The following is a 19,239-nucleotide window of genomic DNA, read 5'->3' as shown; positions in this document are numbered from 1 at the left end:
ATCGGCTCCTCAGTGTAAATCTTTCAATGGCGCCTCCAGACACAGCCTTCCAGGGGCTCTGATGCGGCGAATGGACCTCCTGTGACTGTCGGGTCTACAGCACCGCCCACGGGGGCCCGGCCGCGGGACCGCTGGGCATTTCTGCCCTGGGGGCTGTTTCTGTCACCAGCCTCATCCTGGAACATCCTTCCATCTCTCTGCCTTCTACTTCCCTCGGCCAGCTTAACCCCTCCGGATCTTGTAGGATCAGTCTGGCAACGTCCACCGGGTGGTTTCCCACCCCCCACCCCCCCCCAACCCCGCCCTGGCCAAGAACCTGCACACTGTGCACGTCACCATGTCTTCTGCACCAAGAACACTTAGGACAGAAACTCTGCCTTGGTTGTCTGCGTGCCTGACACACAGAAGGGCCTCAACAGCTACTTCTCAGTCGTGACAACGAAAAATGTGTCCTGTTGGGGCATCTGGGTGGCTCAGTTGGTTAAGCATCTAAATTAAAAAAAAAAAAAAAAATTTTTTTTTATTTTTGAGAAAGAGAAAGACAGGGTGTGAGTGGGGGAGGGGCAGGGAGAGAGGGAGACAGAGAATCAGAAGCAGGCTCCAGGCTCCGAGCTGTCAGCACAGAGCCTGAAGTAGGGCTTGAACTCACAGACTGTGAGATCATGACCTGAGCTGAAGTAGGACACCCAACCCCACTGAGCCACCCAGGCGCCCCAAGCATCCAGCTTCTGCTCAGGTCGTGATCTCATGGTTTGTGAGTTCAAGCCCCAGGTCGGGCTCTGTGCTGATAGTGCAGAGCCTGCTTGGGATTCTCTCTCTCTCTCTGTCCTTCCCCCACTCGTGCTTTCTCTCTCTCTCTCTCTCTCTCAAAATAAATAAACTTTAAAAAATGGGCTCCAAGTATTTACCACTAATTTAGTCTTTATTTTTTATCACTGAGATGTTTAAGATAGACACCATACATAATACATCATTTATCTTACACTCTGAGGGAACAGGACTTTCCACACCAACTGATACTACAGAGGACGTTCTGTGTTGACAAACTTCTAATATTCTCTACTCTATACCTACTTAATATTAATCCTGAAGCATTTTGAAATATGCATTTTCTACTTTCTCAAACCAATCTTTTAAAAATATGCTTTAATTTATGAGAATTAAAAAAAATTCAATCTCCTTTATATTAGTTTAATAGATTGTATGTATTTAAGGTATACAACATGGTGATCTGATACACACAGTAACACGATTACTACAGTGAAGCTAATTAACGTATCCACCTTCTCACATAGTTACTCCCCGCCTTTTCTTTAGGTGGGGCCCTTTGACACCTTCCCCCTCCTACAGAGCCCACCTTCCGTTGTGCCCACCACGGTCAGGGAGTGTCTTCTTGGTCCAAGAGAGTCAAGGCATAATTTGGGGCTCCCTGTTTCTAGATTCCCTAACAGACTATTTCCCCAATCCTTGCACATTCGATTATGTCATACTCCGCGTGACATAACAAAGTTCATTTTTATGGGGTCTAATTAGTACAACTTGCTCTGCCGAGCCCCCAACTCTAATCGTCCCTATTGGGCCTTTTTTGCAGGCAAGCCTCAGACTCCTCATCTGGAAAGACAGGAGACTGACCTGACCATCTGCAGGGCATTGGTTTCTCAAATCCCGGGAGAGTGGCAGTCCTGGGATCCCATGCTGTTGAAAGGGGATGGTTCCTACTGCAGAGACAGAGGAGCAGGGCTTGGGGCAGTGCTCAGCAAAGGGGCTCATGCTCACATCACCAAAGACAGCACCAGATGCCGTAGGCCTTCAGGTGAGACACAGCATCACTTCTGCAGTTGTCTTGCCGATAAAAGACAGAACCCGAATTCGATCAAGACCTTAGATTCAACGGCCAGTTTACAAAAATACAGATGACAGGAAACGTGTTAAATGATACCACAGGGAGATATAATTGGCAAAATCCAGACTGTGGGAACAAACGAACCATTTGTTCTTCAACAACAGATTGCCCCCCCGCCCCCCCAAAAGATAGGAGAAACCATAGATTAAAAGCATTAGAAGACACAAATCAATGAATTGCAATTTATAGACCTCTTTTTTGACATATCAATAACACATTTTATGATAATCAAAAATACTTATTATAGATCAGATGTTTGGTGATATTAAGTAAAACATCATTCATGCTTTGATATGATAATATCGTACTTATGTTTCAAAACGCGTATGACTATAAGTTAGTGATGCATACTGAATTATTATTTTTTAATGTTTTTATTTCCGAGAGCGAGAGAACGAGAGCAAGCATGGGGGAGGGGCAGAGAGAGAGGGAGACAGGATCCAAGGTGGGCTGTGTGCTGACAGCAGTGAGCCCGATGTGGGGCTCGAACTCACAAGCCACGGGAACATGACCTGAGTCGAAGCTGGACGCTCAACTGACTGAGCCACAAAGGCACCCCCCCCCGCATACTGAATTATTTATGGGTGAGATGAAATATTATCTGGGATTGGCTTCAAAATAATTGGAGAAGGAGAAAGCAGGTGAGGACACTGGTGAACAAGTGTGACCTTGACTTGGAGTTACTGAAGCTGGGTAAGGAGCACACGGGAGTTCAATACGTATGGTCTCTCCACTTGTTGTCGAAGTTTGCAACTTTCCTTAATTAAGGATAAGAGGATGATCATTTTGCCAAAAAATTCATTCCCAAGATTTCCTTTCACGAGCGACACTGGTGCTTGAAACTCAAAAATCTCAGCAGCCACCTGGGCAGGAACGTCGCTCTCCGAAGGAAGCCTGTCTCCGTGAACGCGCACGGCACTGCCCGGCCACCCCATCGTATCACGTGCTTTCTGGGGATCGGAGATTACTCACCAGCCAGACACAACTCGCCTCCTACTGTCCGCTTTCCATGTTGCGTTGGCACTTTCTGAACTGGCTGCTGCTTTAAGGTGCTGTCCGTAGCAAGTGGCAGTGAGATGTGTCCAGAAAATGGTACAAGTCACCAGAGAGCCTAGCGCTTCCGATGCCAGGGATCTGCAGGGGGCCCATGGTGGAGCTCGTTCTGCTGCTTGGTGGCACGGTCCAGGCTGTCTTTCCCTCGTTCGGCCTGGTTCCTGGGGTGGTGGTCACATCTCTCCTCTGGCCTCAAGGTGGCTGCAGCTGTCCCAGGCGTCCTCTGCGGATGCAACCCTGTCCAGGGGTGAAGCAGGGAGTGTCCCCTGCTATGTCTCTTTTTATTCATCCAGAAGGCTCTCCCACGAGTGTAGTGTCCTGGCAGCCTTTTCCTCTAGAACGGAGGCAGGTATTGTGCTTACATTGGTGCTGGCAGAGAGGATGAGACCACCAGCAGTGACAGGGACCCTTCCCCCATGCCTGGCCATGAAAATACCTGAGCAGAATCAGGGCTCTGCCGGCTGGAGCAGAAAGGGGCAGTGGGGACAAGGGACTTGTGTGGGCAACCAGCAGCATCCACCTAGAGGTTGACATTTCAAGACAGGAGAATTCAGGCTCGCGGTGCCACAGCTGGTTTCTCAGGAGAATGGCCGTCTGGCCCCTTGGGTGGCTCCCGCCTTCCCGCCAGCTGCAGAGGAGTGGCTTTACACCCCTTTACTCCAGGCAGGTGCTCTCTGGGACCCTACCGTCCCTACTGCTCCTGGCTCTCGTCATACCGGGGCCCTGATTATTCCCCTCCCAGCGTCCCATGCCCCTCACAATGTGACTGCAGCTTCTGCAGCTTCTTCCATCGAGAGGTGGAGGCTACACCCCCCCCCCCCCTTGAATCTTGTCAAGGCCTCGTCACTTGCTCGAGCTCACAGAATGATGAGGAAGGAAGTGAAGGCATGCCAGTTCGTAATTCGCGCATGTCTGCTTGCTTTCCTGAAGCCCTGTTCAGCCACCCTGAGAACAAGCCGGGGCTAGCCTGCTGGATAATGAGAGATACATGCACCAGTTGACCCTGGTGTCCCAGCTGCCCGCCAGACAGCCAGACAGCCAACGGCCGGACGTGTGAGTGTGGCCACTCTAGACCAGCCGGCTTCAGCTCACCTGGCCACGGACCGCAGCCTGGAATCGATCTGTAAGCCAAGCTGAGCCGTGTCTGAAGCAGATCAGTAGAACCACACAGGTGATCTGCAGACTTCTGAGCCACACTACACCTTCATTTTAGGCCACTGTGTTTGGGAGTGGTCTATCTCCCAGCAGTAGCTGACTAATACACGCACACCCAGATTTTTTTTCAGCTATTTTTTATAACCTATTCAGTTCCTGTGAGCAATTGGGCTCGGGGACCCTGAATTAGGCAGAGTTTTCCCAACTTCACTGTGCTTGCGAATTGGCCAGGGAATTTACTTACACAGATTCCTGGACTTCACTCTTAGAAACTTTCCATAGATTGGGTGAGCTCCAGATATCTGCATTTTAACCAGCATATCTGATTCTGGCACAGGAAGTCCATGGTAATGTCTGCTTCGGAAACCATTTGTTCATGAGAATGAATCACTAAACCACAGTATAATCTCTAACATTACCTGTCCTTTAACATCAGGAGAGAGACAGAGAAAAGTTGAATTTGGCCACAGAAAAAAAAGCATGGCTTATCTGTGAAAACTGATAAGCAATGACCAAGACCTCCCCTACCCAGAGTCACAGGGGATGCAGCTGACTTAGTACCATTTCTTGTTTTACAGAAAGAAATCTATTGCTTCTCATTTATATAAAAACTCATGATCAGATACGTAAATAATGAAACCCTGGATTTAATGATAGGAAGTTAACTATGGCTGATGAACCAAAGTTAGAGGGATCAGCTGGAGACAAAATACAAGCATAGAGCAGACAGCCACGGGGAAAACAAACTGAGAACGTTGAAAAGGAGTAAACAACAATCTGTGGAAGAGATCCTGGAAGCCAGGAAAGGCTTTCATTCCTGTTGAGTTGGTCAACCGACCGTTGGCCATTTCACCAGCGTTCATCCAGGACCTACCATGTGCCAATCACAGTCCTCAAGCTTGCACACAGCAGGGAAAAGCACAGATAAACAGCCCTCTCCTTGTGGAGCCTTAGATTCTAATGGGGGGAAGGGACATAGATAATAAACAAGGTAAGTAAAATTCACGAGATGGCATAGTGGATTGAACTGTGCCCCTCACCCCGCCAAGATGAACTTCAAGTCCTAACCCTCCAGTAGAATGTTAGCCTTATTTGAAATAAGGTCTCCGCAGATGTAATCAAGGTAACATGAGGTCATTAGGGTGAGCCCTAATCCAGTACGAACGGCATCTAACAAGAGGAGACATAGACACGGAAAACGCCACGCAATGAGGGAGGCAGAGCCCGGAGTGGGGCACCTATAAGCCAGAGAATGCCAAAGAAAAGAGCAGAAGCTAAGAGAAAGCCATGGAGCAGGTCCTCCCCTAGAGACCTCAGCGGCAGCCTGGCCTTGCTGCCTACATTGCGGGCATTTAGCCTCCAGAACCGTAGGAGAATAAATTTGTTGTTATAGGTCACCCAGTGTGTGGTATTTTGTCATGTTCGTGGCCCTGGGAAACCAATGGAGATGAATGCTAAGAGAAAAATAAAACAGGGAATGGACGGGGGGAGTGCTGAGGATCAGGTTTGTGAGAGTGGGGAAGGAGAGAGCCAGGTGCGGACGTGGGGGAGGAGAATCCAGGTGGATGCAGCAAGTGCAAAAGTCCTGAGGCTCAAGTCTGTCTGCTAATGCTCGTGGCTTGGAGCAGGCTGGGTTAGGAGAAGAGCTGAAAGACTAAATGAGAGAAAAAGGGATGAGAACAAGACAAGGTAGGGACTTATAGGTCACAGTAAGCCTCAGTTCGAGAAAGAAAGCCACTGGAGCGTTTTGAGCAAGAGAGCGTCATAATCTTTTTTCTTCTTTTTTTCTTTTTAAACGATCACTCACAAGCTGCTCTGTGGAGAAAAATGCCAAAGAGGGCAAGAATGGAATGTGGAAAACTAGCAAGGAGGCACTGGCCTAAAATATGCTAGAAATAGCCGTGGCTTGAAGGGGCTACAGGTGAGAGCAGGGAGGGAGGAAGGGGTAGCTGTTGGATTTGGATGTTTCTTGCAGGTAAACCGCGAAGAATTTGTTGGTTATGGAGAGAGGAAGCTGGGATGACTCCAAGAATTTTGGCCCTAGGCCCTGGAAGCAAGGGGTTCCAGAATAACGACTTGTTTCTCCAGTTTGTTTAACGCACACGTTCTAATCCTTGGTCGTGATTTCCACGTGTACAATATACACTGGCTGAAAAATGTCTGAACCAAAATAGTCATTTTTATTATTTATACCATTTGCCAAAACGCCTCCGTAGGCAACCCACGGATTTTTCACCGTGTTAGGATGTTTGAAGTGTCAGCGCTTAGTAACGTGTACTCACCAATGCAGAGGCCAGGCAGGAGAGCATGTTGAAAAGGCCTTGTTTCAATATGTTTCAAAGGAATGCAGCCCAAGCGCTGCGCTTCCTCGAAGTTGCCCGGCCAGGGCTTGCATCCTCTGGGCGGGGACCAGATCTGGCGCAGGGGGTGTGGGGGGCTCTGGAAGGGCCATGGTGTCCGCGCTGGCTGGCCTCCAGTGGCTACACGCAGACTTACATAATGACACTCTGGCGTTTGCCTTGGACTTCACAAAACGTGTGGTTAGCGTCACATTCCAAACAATACCATTGTCACACCGGGCTTAGAGCATCCTCGGGCACCCGGGACTCGCACAGCGGACAGGACCTCTACGGAATCCTGCCAACCCAGTGCCGGCCTAGAGGCCAGACACCCAAGCACGCAGGCAGCACTGCCAAGTCGGCCTCGGGGAATCGCACCAGCGAGCTAGCTTGCAAGTTTTAACTTCATTTTCTTCATAGAAAATCATTTTTAAAAGGAAACAGAAAAGCCTTAAAAAAAAAAAAAAAAAACCCGCCAAGGAGAGTCCTGCTCCGGGGCGGCGACTTAGCAGGCAGTGCTGCCCAGGCCGCCGGCGAACACGTGGGCGGGCACGAGTGACCGCAGCGTGACCGGCTGCACACGGGCGCCTGAGGATGCACGGGACGGGACTCGGGGCATTTTTGTCCTTTCTCTAAAAGAGCGGCCTATCCGCGGTCCTTGCTGGCCTGGCCCACACGCTCGGCCAGCGGGCAGCCCCAGGGCATGGCACGGGGCGGGATCCCCGACCCCGCCCGGCGCGCGGAAACTTCCACCCAGCCGCGGCGGCGGAGGCGGCGGCGGCGGCGGCGTCTCGTCCTTGCGCACGCGCAACGTGACCGGGCGGCTGCCGGGGACCCCGGGCACAGCGCGCATGTCTCCACGCCTCGGCCTTCTCGCGGCGGCGGGAGGTGGGGCCGGCAGACGTAGCCCTGCCAAAGGCGACGCAGCGACCTCCTCGTTTCTCCCTCGCTCACCGCAGCCAAGTCTAGTCTAGGGAGACCCACGCCACCGCCGCCACCGCCCCTTCAGCCCCTCCCAGTCGCGTCTCCTTCCGACGCGTTGCTCTCCCCACCCTCACGGAGGAGCGCCCTCGTGCGCAGGCGCGGTAACCAAGGCGGCGGTGTCTAGTGAGGATTTGAAATCAGCCGCGCGTGCGCACTGACGTCTCGGCCCCGACGAGGGAGGCCGCGCTTCCTCCCCGCCCCGCTCCCTCCCCGCCCCTCATTGGAGCGGAGGCGGCGGCGCCCCCTCCTTCCCCCGCGCCCTGTCGCCGCCGAGAGTGTCTTTTCGCCGCCGCCGCCACCGCTGCAGGAGCACGGAGCGAGCGGCGCGAGCGTGACCGAGGGCCCGGCGCACGGCGGCGGCCCTCCCGCGGGTCCCGGGCCGCGCGGCGCCTGGGCCCGCCCCCTCGGCCCGGCCGCCCGCCCCTCTCCGATGGCCTCTCCCCCCGGCCCGAGTGGAACGCCGCCGCCGCCGCGGCCCCCGCGCCCGCCCCGCGCCGCGTGAAGGGAGCCCGACAGGCCCGAGCCGCCCGCCGCGGCCTGCCCGGGCCCGCCCCGCGCCGCGCCGGGACCCCGACGGGAGACGCCGCCGCCGCCGCCGCCGCCGCCGCCGCGAGCCGGCCGGAACCGGGGCACAGGCCCGCGCGCCCGTCTTCCCGTCCGCCCGCGGCCCGTCCGTCCGTCCGTGCGCGGCGCGGCCGGGGCTCGGGGCGCGGCGGGGGCGGGGCCGCGGCGGGGCGGGCGGGCGCGCGGGCCCGCGGGGCGGCGCGTGGATGGATCCGCGCGTGGCCTGGATCCAGCCCGAGCAGAAGGGGCCGGCCAATGCCCTGTGGATGCAGATCTGGGAGACCTCGCAGGGCGTGGGCCGCGGCGGCTCGGGCTTCGCGTCCTACTTCTGCCTCAACTCGCCCGCGCTGGACACGGCGGCCGCGGCGGGGGCGGCGGGGCTGGGCGGCGGCGGCGGCCTGGCCGGGCCCGCGCTGCCCGCCGCGTCGCCCCCGTCGCCCGTGCCCGGCCCCACCGCACTGCCCCCCGCGTTGCTGACGGCGCTGGGGCCCGCGGCCGAGGGCGCCCGGCGCCTGCACAAGTCTCCGTCGCTGTCGTCGTCGTCGTCGTCCTCGTCCAACGCCGAGTCGGGCACCGAGAGCCCCGGCTGCTCGTCGTCGTCCTCGAGCAGCGCCTCGCTCGGCCGGGCGGGCGGCGGCCGCGGCGGCGGCGCCTTCTTCCACTTCGCCGACGGCCCGCCGAGCGCCCCGGGCGCGGCCAACGGGCACCCGGGGCCGCGCGGTCCCGCGCCCGCCGGCTCCCCGCCGCAGCACCAGTTCCACCCGGGCCGCCGGAAACGCGAGAACAAGGCCAGCACCTACGGCCTCAACTACCTGCTGTCGGGCAGCCGCGCGGCCGCGCTGAGCGGAGGGGGCGGCCCCGGGCCCCAGGCGCCGCGGCCCGGCACGCCGTGGAAGAGCCGCGCGTACAGCCCGGGCATCCAGGGGTGAGTGCGGAGCCGGCGGGGACCGGGGCTGGGGGGGAGGGGAGAGGAGGGCAGGGGGGCCCGCTTTGTCCGGAGGGTGGCTGTGGGAGGCCCGGGTTCCACTCTGTGCCCCGAGGTGTTTAGTTCTATTAACAATTAAATTCCTCTTGTAAACGAGGGTTCTGCTCGGGCCCTAAAACTGACAAGCGCGAGGAAGGGGCCCCCGAACCCGACTTGTGCAGAGGTTTTCCTTTTCAGCCTCTTGAGTGCCCCTGGAAGGGGGTACGGATACGTCTTTCGTCCTCTCCCCAACCCATGTTAGGTACCCTTGGTCAAAGCGGGGTGCGTGCAGATAGCTGTGGAGTTTTACGTCAGTTGCAGACGGTGTCAGCATTGCCAGGAACTTGAATCAAGTTGAAGGCAAATACTGGTTAAATACTAACTTTTTTTCCCCCGAGAAAATCCTTTTGAGGGATGATTGGTTTCTTTGGTAGTGATACAATTTAACCAACAGTGAGTTTAGAAGTGACTTTTTTGGATAAGGACTTGCCTGTTGTGATTTAATTTTATGCAGAAAATAACATAAAAGTTCTTTTGTAGTTTTTAAAAGCCAGTTAATAGCATTTGAGGGGAATAAAAACATTTGTAGCACATATTCTTTGGAAGATGCCATCTTTACTTGAAATATTTTCTTCTCAGCCTGGAGAGGAGGAGAAGTTCTAAGTTTAGTGCAATTACAGATGGCAGGGTCTGGTTAAAAACAAACAAACAAGCAAAAAACAAAAAACAGCGTGGGCCGGGGTGGGAGTGTGGGTTGAAGCAGCCCCAGGTGAGGCTGCTCAGGTGGGAACACCACTTACCCTGCTCCTTTGCCTTCCTGTGCTCTTCTGAGCACCTAGAAATGAAGTATTTGTACCTAAGTTTTATGTCAGTATTTCGAGACTTAACTCATCAACTTTCCTTGCACATCACATCCTGATTTAAAAAGGCGCTCAGTCAAGGATCTTCTAGGCTGTTAGGGTACTCACAAATATTAGAGTTCTATAAATCTTGCAATTGCTAGTTACTGAGGCTGCTTCTTAAGAAATTCTCTCTTTTCTTGCTTCTTCTTTTTTAACATATCTGTTCATTCAAGTTGGAAGACACTTAAGCTGGTGCTCCTTTAAGGTCTGTGAGGTGCCCACGGTAAAAGCTCCATGCCCCGCAGCCTGTTTCGCCTGGTTGGGGTTAGAAGTGTTACTTTCGTAAATTGGCGGAAGCCGGAGCATGCGCCTCAGCCCCGAGTAGGAGCCGTTGGGGAGCTGTCCAAGAAGAGGTGTCGCGCAGTGGGTTCTTGACGTTGGCCTTTGACCTGAGTTGGTGGGCTGGGGTTGGGGACAGGAGCCACAGGCTTCCAGCCTGTGCTGTCGCTGGAACCGACCCCGTGCCTTAGCCCCAGGCAAGTAGGAAGACGCGTGTTTTTCACTGGGAGAGCATTTGGGGGCCCGGACAGTCCCAAGTCCCGCGTCTTCCTTCCGTGAGCTTCTAGCGCTGCTGGCACCAGGCCCTCCTGCAAATTTCTCAGGCCCCAGAACCCCTTTCCTCACCTCTCGGTTTCCAGTGAGCTGCAGTACGTACGTTGGTGTTGCTTTTCTTTACAAACGAGCCCACTGTGTACCGGGTTCTTTGCTAGGATCTGGGGGCAGGGTCGGCCTGGGAGACCCCCGTCTCTAGATCCTGACTCTGAAACCAGGCCCTCCGTGAGTGCCGCTGGCCAGCACACAGCAGTACGGTCTGTCCAGGCGTGCGGGTCCTCCTCCTCGTCTGTGTCCCCAGTGTTGTCTTCCGGTAGACCCTCTGCGCCTTCTTCTCTGTACCCTTTGCAGAGCGGTCCCCTCTCCTCGAGATTGCTCCAGCGGCCCGTGGTCATCTGACAGGCACTTGCTGGCCTCTGGGCCTCTCCCAGGACTGCCAGTGGGATAATGGCCTCTGTCAGCAGCTTTGGTCAGCTCCCATCCGCGTAGAATCGGGTGATGGCACCTCCCGCGTCCGCAGCCTGAGCCCTCAGCATGCCTCCCAGGCCCTGCTGCTCGGTGCCCTGTCTGGGGGCCTGCTGACGGTCCTGCCCCTTCACCCCTGCTGGCCCTGTTGGACCTGTGCAGAGGCCACGTGTAGGGTTGAAGAGTAGGCCCCGGAGCCCCCGGGAACTCTGCATTCTGACTTACCTAAACGGGAGCCACTGCAGCAACGCGTGTGGTCACGCTCCCGTTTTCTGTTTTGCTGGCCCCCCTTCCTTGCCTGCCTCTGTGGGTCGCGTGCCCCACTCTGGGTCTCCCCGCTTCCTGCCATCTGTGCCTGGAGGACGACCCTGTGGGATTGCCTGCCAGGCGCCTGGGAGGGCCGGTGCCCCTGCTTGCTCTGCTACTCTGCACGCTTCCAGCAGACCCCGTTTCAGGAGGGACAGAGGAGAGGAATGGCAAACCTCGGGAGCACTTGAGCTGTGCCTGCAGCCGAGGTTTCTGCCGAGGCCCGCTGGGCCTACGCGACAGAACTTTTTGGCATCGAGAGGTAGCACTGGTCGAGAACTTGGCTCTGGGCGCCGGCTTCCTCCAGGTGACGAGGAAGGTCACCACGACGTGGTTCTTCTGTAGCTTAGAAAGAGAGCCCTCGGCCCGGTCAGTAGCAAGGAGCCTTGGTGATGAGAAGCTGCTCAGGCTTCCTGTGAGTTCCCAGGACAGGCATTGCTGGAAAGATCGTGTCTGCGGCCCCGAGAACGGGTGAGCAGGAGCCCGGTGCTGAGAGAGCCAGAGTAGCATCAGCCAAGGCCATTTGGGCCTTTGCGTGGTAGCCCGTGTGGCAGGCAGCCTGCACTGCTCGTTCCTTTCTGGGGAGGGGGCTCTGCCCTTAGGAACCTGACCTGGTGGCCCAGCCCTGGGGGGGTTGCCAGTCTGCTTTCCTCCTGGAGTGAGGTGAAGAAAGAGAGTGGAGGAGGGCACGGGGATCAGTACAGGAACTTCCGAAGCGGGGAAGGCAAAACGCTGGTTCCGGAGCGCTCCGGATGGCTCTAGTTCGTGTTCTGCATTTTGGCTGAACCGTCCAGCTTTTTGTTTTGGGAGCGGTGTGAGTTGTGCCCTCTACCCAGGCTTCTGACTCGGAGATGCAGGTGTGTGTGGACAGGCTCACGGGCCCTGCGCATCCCAGCCTCTGCCCCTGCCCCTTCCCTTTCCCCATGCCCTCCCCTCCTCACCCCCGGCCCAGCAGTGCGTTGTTACTTTGCCCGGCTTGGTCCTGAATCCTTCAGAAACCTCCTCGAAGGCGAAGAGAAGGCCCGGGTGAGAGGGCGGGAGTGTGGACCGCAGAACTTGGCCGTGTCCTGACAGGTGCCCTGGGAAGTCCCGGGAAGAGCACAGGGGAACGAGGCAAAGCCTCCGGCTCCTGGCAGGCACCGCCCAGGCTTCCCAAAGGCTTTGGCCCTCGGCAGGTCTTCTCTGGCGTGCCTCGCTCGGGCCACATCCTCTCTGCGGGGTCCTCGGCAATGTTTAATTTTTTGACATCTATTCAGAGAAAAACAGCTCTCGATCTGAAGTTGGTGAGGGACGGACACATGTCGCTCAGAGGACGTGGTCGCCACGCTGGCCTTGTTACTCCACGTGCTCTCTTCGCTCTGTTCTGAGAGCCAGCCTGGAGGCGCGCCCGGCATCCCTCGTCCCCCTCTGTGCTTGCAGCCTGACTTGGCATGCCGAATGTAGTGCCCGGCACTCCCTCCCGCAGCATGGCCCTGCGGGGACCCGGTGGGAGGGCACAGGTGAGACCCGCGGGGCCGCCGCAGACCCTAGCGTGCCTTGCCCGCACACCCCGAGCGACGCATGGCAGAGCTTAGTGCAAGACCTTCCTCAGAAGGTGATGGGTGCGTGGGGGGCCTCAGTGGCTCAGTTGCTTAAGCATTTGATTTTGATTTGATTTTCTTGATTTTGGCTCAGGTCATGATCTCAGGGTTCCTGGGTTCGAGCCCCATGTCAGGCTGTGCGCTGACAGCGTGGAGCCTGCTTGGGATTCTCTCTCGTGCCCTCTGCCCCGCCCCCCCCATAAATAAAGTTAACAAAAATTTTTAGAAAGTGATGGGGATGCACATGGGCCTCCCTTCCTCATGCTTGTCCCCTGTGACCCCAAAAGTGTAGGGCCATAGATGGAAATAGGAGCGACCACATGGTGCACACGTTCCTGCTGCACCGGCCACATGAGATGAGCCCCCACCCCGGGATTCCTCCCCGCTTGGTAATAGCATCGCCTGGTCCAGCCCATCCTGCCGGCGGCTGTCACTGCACAGTGATGTCGGGAAGCTCGTGCAGGGTGCCGCTCTGGTGAGGTTGGACACACTTCCACCTGCTCCCTGATAAATGCCCACGGGCAGGGTGAGGACTGCGGACACGGGAGAGGGGCACCCAGGAGGAGGCGGAGGGCAGGACGGGCGCCTCAGAGAAGGATGGGGCAGTCCCGTGGGAAGATCAAGCTCACAAATGCTTCTGCAAAAACTGGCCTTGGTAACGCTCCTGCTGAGGACGTCTGAGTGGGGGAATGGGGACCCCGTGTTGCTGCTGTGAGCTTGTGACCAGAAAGCAATGACACAGTGCCGTTTGTGCCTTAGAAATAACGCGGCCTGGACTGAATGCCTTTGACGATGGTTTGTAAGTCAGTGTTTTAAAGTATTGGGTTCTCATAATTTTAAGATTTGTACTTCAAGGTTAGGCCTGAAACCTCCTTTTGGTTGCTATTTGATAGGAAATTTGCGTTCCTGTTTTAAAGAGAGTCCCACACCTCCGATGGAAGGAGGGATGATCGTTATCCTTGGGAAATGGGATTTTCCATACCTTGGTATACTCTGGTATTGTTTAGGATCTAGGTTTTGAGTTATGCAATAAAAGCGGGTTGTGAAAAATACAACAAACCGAAACACCCTGTGATGCAGAGGTTGGGAAACCGGATTTCGACGCTGCCGCCACAACACAGGCTAACAGGTGAGGGGTAACTGCCTCGTGCTAACTACGTCCATAGGACATTGTGTAGCCGCAGTGCCACCTGGAAGCTGCTGCGGGCTGTGGCTCTGGAGAGGCCCCTCCAGAAGGCTCTGGGCGGCCCATCAGGGGGTTCTCTTTTCGTAAGGCTGCTGAGGGAGCGGGGCGGCCGAATAAAGGCAGACAGGTGATCTTGGCAATGGGGACAGTTGCCCCCCGTGCAGGTATACGTCTCAAGTGGGGTGGTCCGGGGCGCATCTTCCCTACGGTGTGGGATTTGCCCTGCAAAGTAAGTGTCTTATTTTAAGAATCCCGTGCGCAGTGTTGTTTTTTTTCCCGTGTAACAAATGACCACAGACTTAGCGGCTTACGCCAGTACTCGTTTGCTGTGCCTCAGACTCTGCGTGTCAGAGGTGGGGATGCCTGGGCCGGGTTCTTGCTCAGGCTCTCCCCAGGCTGAAGGCAGGCTGCCGTATTCTCAGCTGGAGCACAGGGACCTCTCGCAGACGTATTCCTGATACGGGCAGAATTCAGTTCCTTGCTGTTGTAGGACTGAGGTCCCCGATTCCTTACTAGCTGCCAGCTGGGGACCTATCTCAGCTCCTCGAAGCCATCTGCCTTCCTTGACGTGAGGTCCCTCCGTCTTCCGACTGGCAACAGTGCCTTGAATCTCTCTGGCCAGGTCTCTGCCCGCTGGAGGAAGCCCTGTGCTTCAAGGGCTCGTGTGCTCAGATCAGGCCCACCTAGGCGATTGTCTCTTTTCAGGGCATGTAATAATACAGTGGGACCACGGGAGTGATGGTGGTGTCGTCTTAGCCACAGGTTCTGGGGGTTGGGGCCCGGAATCTTCTGGAGGCCGACTGCCGTGTGTGGAGGCGTGCTCCTGTAGGTAGACTTCCCTGCCTTAGGTGACAAGGAGGTTGTGGTTTTCTTTGCCAGCTCTTCTCTCCCTTGACTGGACTCCAGCCCATCATGATGACTCTGGTAGATTTCTGGTCCCTGTCCTCGGGCTTGGTTGTCACAACTGAACTCGGACAACCAGAGTGACTGGCTCTGAGTGCCTTTCCGTGCCTCTCTCACGTGAACTTCTCTTAAAATCTGTCATCAGAGAAAAGTGTACATGGAAGCCGTGTGACTGAACGCACAAGAGCTGTAGTGACTGACGGACCATTCAGGAGGCATCCTGCGTGGGCCCGCTCAGAAAAGCTGTCCTTCCTGCGGTGGGGTTGGGGGGGGGGGTCAGGGGTGCTAGGTCATCCATCAAGCTGTCTCTGCAACTTCTAAATACATAGCAGTCCGTCTTTGCTTTGAGAAGACGCCACACCACTTAGACGGCGGCCCAAGTTCGTGGGGGTGACCCTGGCTTCAGAGCCCTGTGCCGCCTCCAGGCGGAGCATGAAAACCCCACACGGTGCTTCCCTGGTCCCTTCCTGCGATTCCCTCTGCTCTGACACTGCTGACCTCTGTCCTCCTGCAGCCCCGGGTCTCAGCCTGCCTTCCCAGTGCCAGTACCCGCTGGCAGCCACCGCCCAGTGAGCGCCTGGTGACTGAGGGAGGGAATGAATGGCAGGATCTGCCCGCTTAGGTGAACGGATGAGGAGGGGCAGGGCTGTATAGTTGAAGTCAAATGCTGAAGGTAACTCGTATGGTTTGTCTTAGAACTTTTGAAGATTTGATGGCCACCCTGAAGTTGTATTAATGCAGAACATTAAAATAAAATTGATTGCGGTTTATCTGCTCGTCATCCCAAAGAGCGTGGTTAAACCAGTTTAATACCTTGCAACGTAGAACACAAAGCAGAAAGCTTTAAAAAAAAATCCTGTATTTGAAAGGCATCCATTTAGATTTAGCCAGTTTCTCTTTGTTATTGTAAAATTAATACCTAACCCTGAAAAGTTAGGAAACACTAAGAGTATAAAGACAGCTTGCCCATCCTTCGGCCACCTGGCACGTGCCCGGTGATCAACGTAGGGGTCCTGAGCTCCTGAGGCCTGCTTCCCGTGTGTCGGTGGCCGGTGGCGAGGCAGGGCTGGGTCTCCAGGCTCAGCAGGCCTCTGCACAGGTTAGCCACTGACAGGGCAGCCTCGATGGCAGTGTCTCGGAGGTGCCCAGGTTCCCGTGCAAGGAATGTCTTTCACTGTTGGCGACGTGCCTTTTTATGGTGGGTCTGTGCTCGTTTTTAATTCCTAAACCAGCCGCTCCGTGGAACCGTTTAGGCTCCCCTGTGGTTTAAGACTGGAGTTCATTTCCCAAGTGATAACGTGTGGATGTAGGTAGTTTTTATCTTTCCATGTGTGATCCTCCTGTTTCTGCGATCCTGTGGATCCGAAGGAGTGGCTGGGATGCAGGAGTCCAAGGGAAACGCAGAATCACATCGTTTCCTTCTTGCTTTGAACCCTTTGGCGGGAGTCTGTCTCCCACCACCGAGGCGGGCCTGTGGCCTGGAGCTCAGTTAGCCTGCGTCCCGCACCCCAGGGCCTCGTTCCCAGGTCGGGTTTTGACCTCTGAGCCTCAGTTTCCCCATTTCTGAAGTGCAGTCTGCCACATCGCCCTGGCAGGACGGACCGAATAAAAGGGCCTTGGAAGAGCCATGTGAGCTGTCACGTGGAAGACGGGGACGGCCGCTGCTTCCCTCCCGTTTTCTTCTCTCTGAGGAAATGGAAACCAAAAATTAGGTGGTGCTTGTTGCCAACTGGACAGAAAACGCCTTTCGCTCCGGGTTTGAAAATACAAGTTCCCCGCTCCGGCCAAAGCCTTTCTCGGAGAAATTGCTGAAGCCTGAAGTTCCAAGCCCTCCGGGGCCCCTGCCATGCTGTGAAGACGCTTCTCCCTTTGAAGGAATTCTTCTCCGAGTTTAAAAATTTAAACTGTGCCTAAGTAATGCGTTCTGCAGTTTTTAAATAAGCGTCTTTCCGGAGATTTAAGGGCACTCCTGATCTCTTAGGTCTGTCTCCGCATGTCACCTGTTTGAAGTCCTTGAGGGTTTTTTGTCCTGTGTGCGTGGTAGGAGTGGCTGTTGTGTTATTTCTGTGAGCTCCTTGCAGCTTCTAACTTCCATTCTGGTGTGGTGGTGCACACAGCAGGAAGGGGCAGGGAACTTGCGACTTAGAGCAGACTGTCCGGCGGAATGTTCTGGGAAGATGGAGGAGTTCTGTGTCTGTGTGGTCCAGTACGGTAGCCACCAGCCACGCGTGACCCTCGAGCACTTGCGGTGTGGCTGATGCAACTGTGGGACTGAGTTTTAGTTGCATTTAATTTTAATGAAAACTTAGATAGCCTTGTGTTTGGACGGCACCGAACTAGGGTAACTTTAGATTCTTTATTCGAAACACGAAGTTCGATTCAGTAGCCGCTGCCTAAACGAGCCCAAACCTGAACAACAGCAAAAGCTGTGGTGCTCGGCCGGTCCCCACTGGGAAAGCTCTAGAAATCGCGTTTCGGAATTCCTAGCGTATATCCTCTTCAAAGGGCTGCTGTTTCGGTGGCACACGAAGCCTGGGCTCCGTCCGTGGCAGGGTACCACACGGAACGACTGCGTGTGGCTCAGAGCGTCCAGTCTGGCCCGTGGGCGGTGGTGTCAAGCCCCGTCTGCCGGGCGCGTGCCGGAACCTGGACGGTCCCGTCTTCCCTGTCACGCAGTGGCCACGGAGGCTCCGTGGGGCTCGGCTCTCTGCGTGAGCCTCCTCCCTGTGTTCTGAGAGCAGGCCCAGGAAATGGGAAATACCACCCCTGCCTTGCAGACAGAAAACTAACGCCTAGACAGGCGAACACGATCGTTCCAGTGTCGACGTCAGGAGCTGCAAGCAACGCTGAATGACGGAGACGTCTTCGTCTTCGCGGGCGACGGTTCGCAGCTCACCCTGCAGATCTGGCTCCAATGTGTTTGCTTTCCTGAAGAGCAAGATGGCACGGGGGAGAGGGAGGGCAAGGTCCTCCTGTGAGGGCTGTGAGACACGGCAGATGATGACAAAGATGCTGTGGGGGAGGCTCAGGGACAGGGAGCCAGTCCTGCGGCCCTGGGAGCTGCGGTTCCTGCCTTCTGCAGACATTCCAGAACCGACCTGGAGGGAGCAGGACTCCTCCCATCTGGAGCTTCCTTACGAGCTGCCATCTAGGAAAAGTGGAGCCTGTGATGAGTTGCTGTTTTAGCTGAACACAACTGAAGGCCAAGAGCAGGACCCGTGAGCGTTTTTGGACTGCCTCCTCCTGGTTCTTCTTGATAAGAGCTCATTTTATTTTTTATTTATTTATTTTTAACGTTTATTTATTTTTGAGACAGAGAGAGACAGAGCATGAACAGGGGAGGGGCAGAGAGAGAGGGAGACACAGAATCTGAAACAGGCTGCAGGCTCTGAGCGGTCAGCACAGAGCCCGACGTGGGGCTCGAACTCACGGACCGTGAGATCATGACCTGAGCCGAAGTCGGATGCTTAACCGACCAAGCCACCCAGGCGCCCCATGACAAGAGCTCATTTTAAAGAGAGAATAAGCTTTAGTAGATGAGGCACCTTGTCCAGGGTGCACCTAGAAAACCAGAAGAGCTGCAGCCCCATGGCGGGCCCGCTTGACCACAGAGCCCCCGGGCCTCCCCACTGCCCCTCCGGGAGCGGAACTGGTGTGCTCGGGTTAGGAGCAAGATGAGAGGACTTGGTGAATTGGCAGAGAAGGGAGCCATAGGGCAAAGCAGTAAATTATCTTGGTTATAGACATCGTCTCTAAGTTTAAGCAGAGATTTCTAAAACTTGAAGGACAACTCTGAGTGATCCAAAATACAGAAGAGGATACCTTACATGGTTTGTGAAATGCAGACATCCCGAGGTCTTGCTATAAGTGAGCTCCTGGGAAAAAGCTGATGATGAGTCTGTCTAGAGAGTTTGTGGCTCTATCAGAGACCGACTCACAAGAGATGCAAGGTCTGCACACAAGCACAACATAAACAAGAGCATGGAACGGAGACCAGTTCCAGGTGAGAATTTGTCACAGGTTAAGGTTTGGAATGAACTGAAGCTTGCAAAATTGGTAAGAGTGAAAATGGCCTTTTAGGATTGTGTTTGGGTAAAGACGGGCAGAAGTGAGAAGCTTGTGGTTGGGGAAGATGGCTCACTGTTCTCCAGTCTTCCTTCGCAGGCGAGCACTTCAGTCTTCCCTTTGCTCCCGTCTAGCCAATGGCCTACAGCACCTGTCACTGTAATGATCATCACTGGCCCTGTTGCCTCTCAGCCCTTTGTGTAGCGGCTCCTGTGGCCCTCGGCCAGGAGAGGAGGGTGTGGCTCCGGGCAGGGCGGCCCCTGGCTCACACAGCTGGCAGGTGCCATGCTGGTTTTGGGTCCCAGACAGTCTGAGTCC

At 55.4% G+C, this 19,239-nt stretch overlaps 1 protein-coding gene across 2 annotated transcripts in view; it reads left to right on the top strand.

The window, feature by feature from the left end:
- Positions 1-8,204: 8,204 nt before the first annotated feature.
- Positions 8,205-19,239, top strand: part of TENT4A (terminal nucleotidyltransferase 4A) — a 46,054-nt gene continuing 35,019 nt past the window's right edge. For both annotated transcript variants that reach the window (XM_042997796.1, XM_042997794.1), the window contains exon 1: positions 8,205-8,923. In XM_042997796.1, coding sequence (XP_042853730.1) covers positions 8,205-8,923 — 719 coding nt within the window. The remainder of the gene's footprint in view (positions 8,924-19,239) is intronic.

This window comes from Panthera tigris, chromosome A1 (assembly GCF_018350195.1).
Source record: "Panthera tigris isolate Pti1 chromosome A1, P.tigris_Pti1_mat1.1, whole genome shotgun sequence".
In the NCBI taxonomy this organism is placed as follows: Eukaryota; Metazoa; Chordata; class Mammalia; order Carnivora; family Felidae; genus Panthera; species Panthera tigris.
Note: the sequence above shows the minus strand (reverse complement) of the source record. Positions and strands in the feature narration are given on the sequence as shown.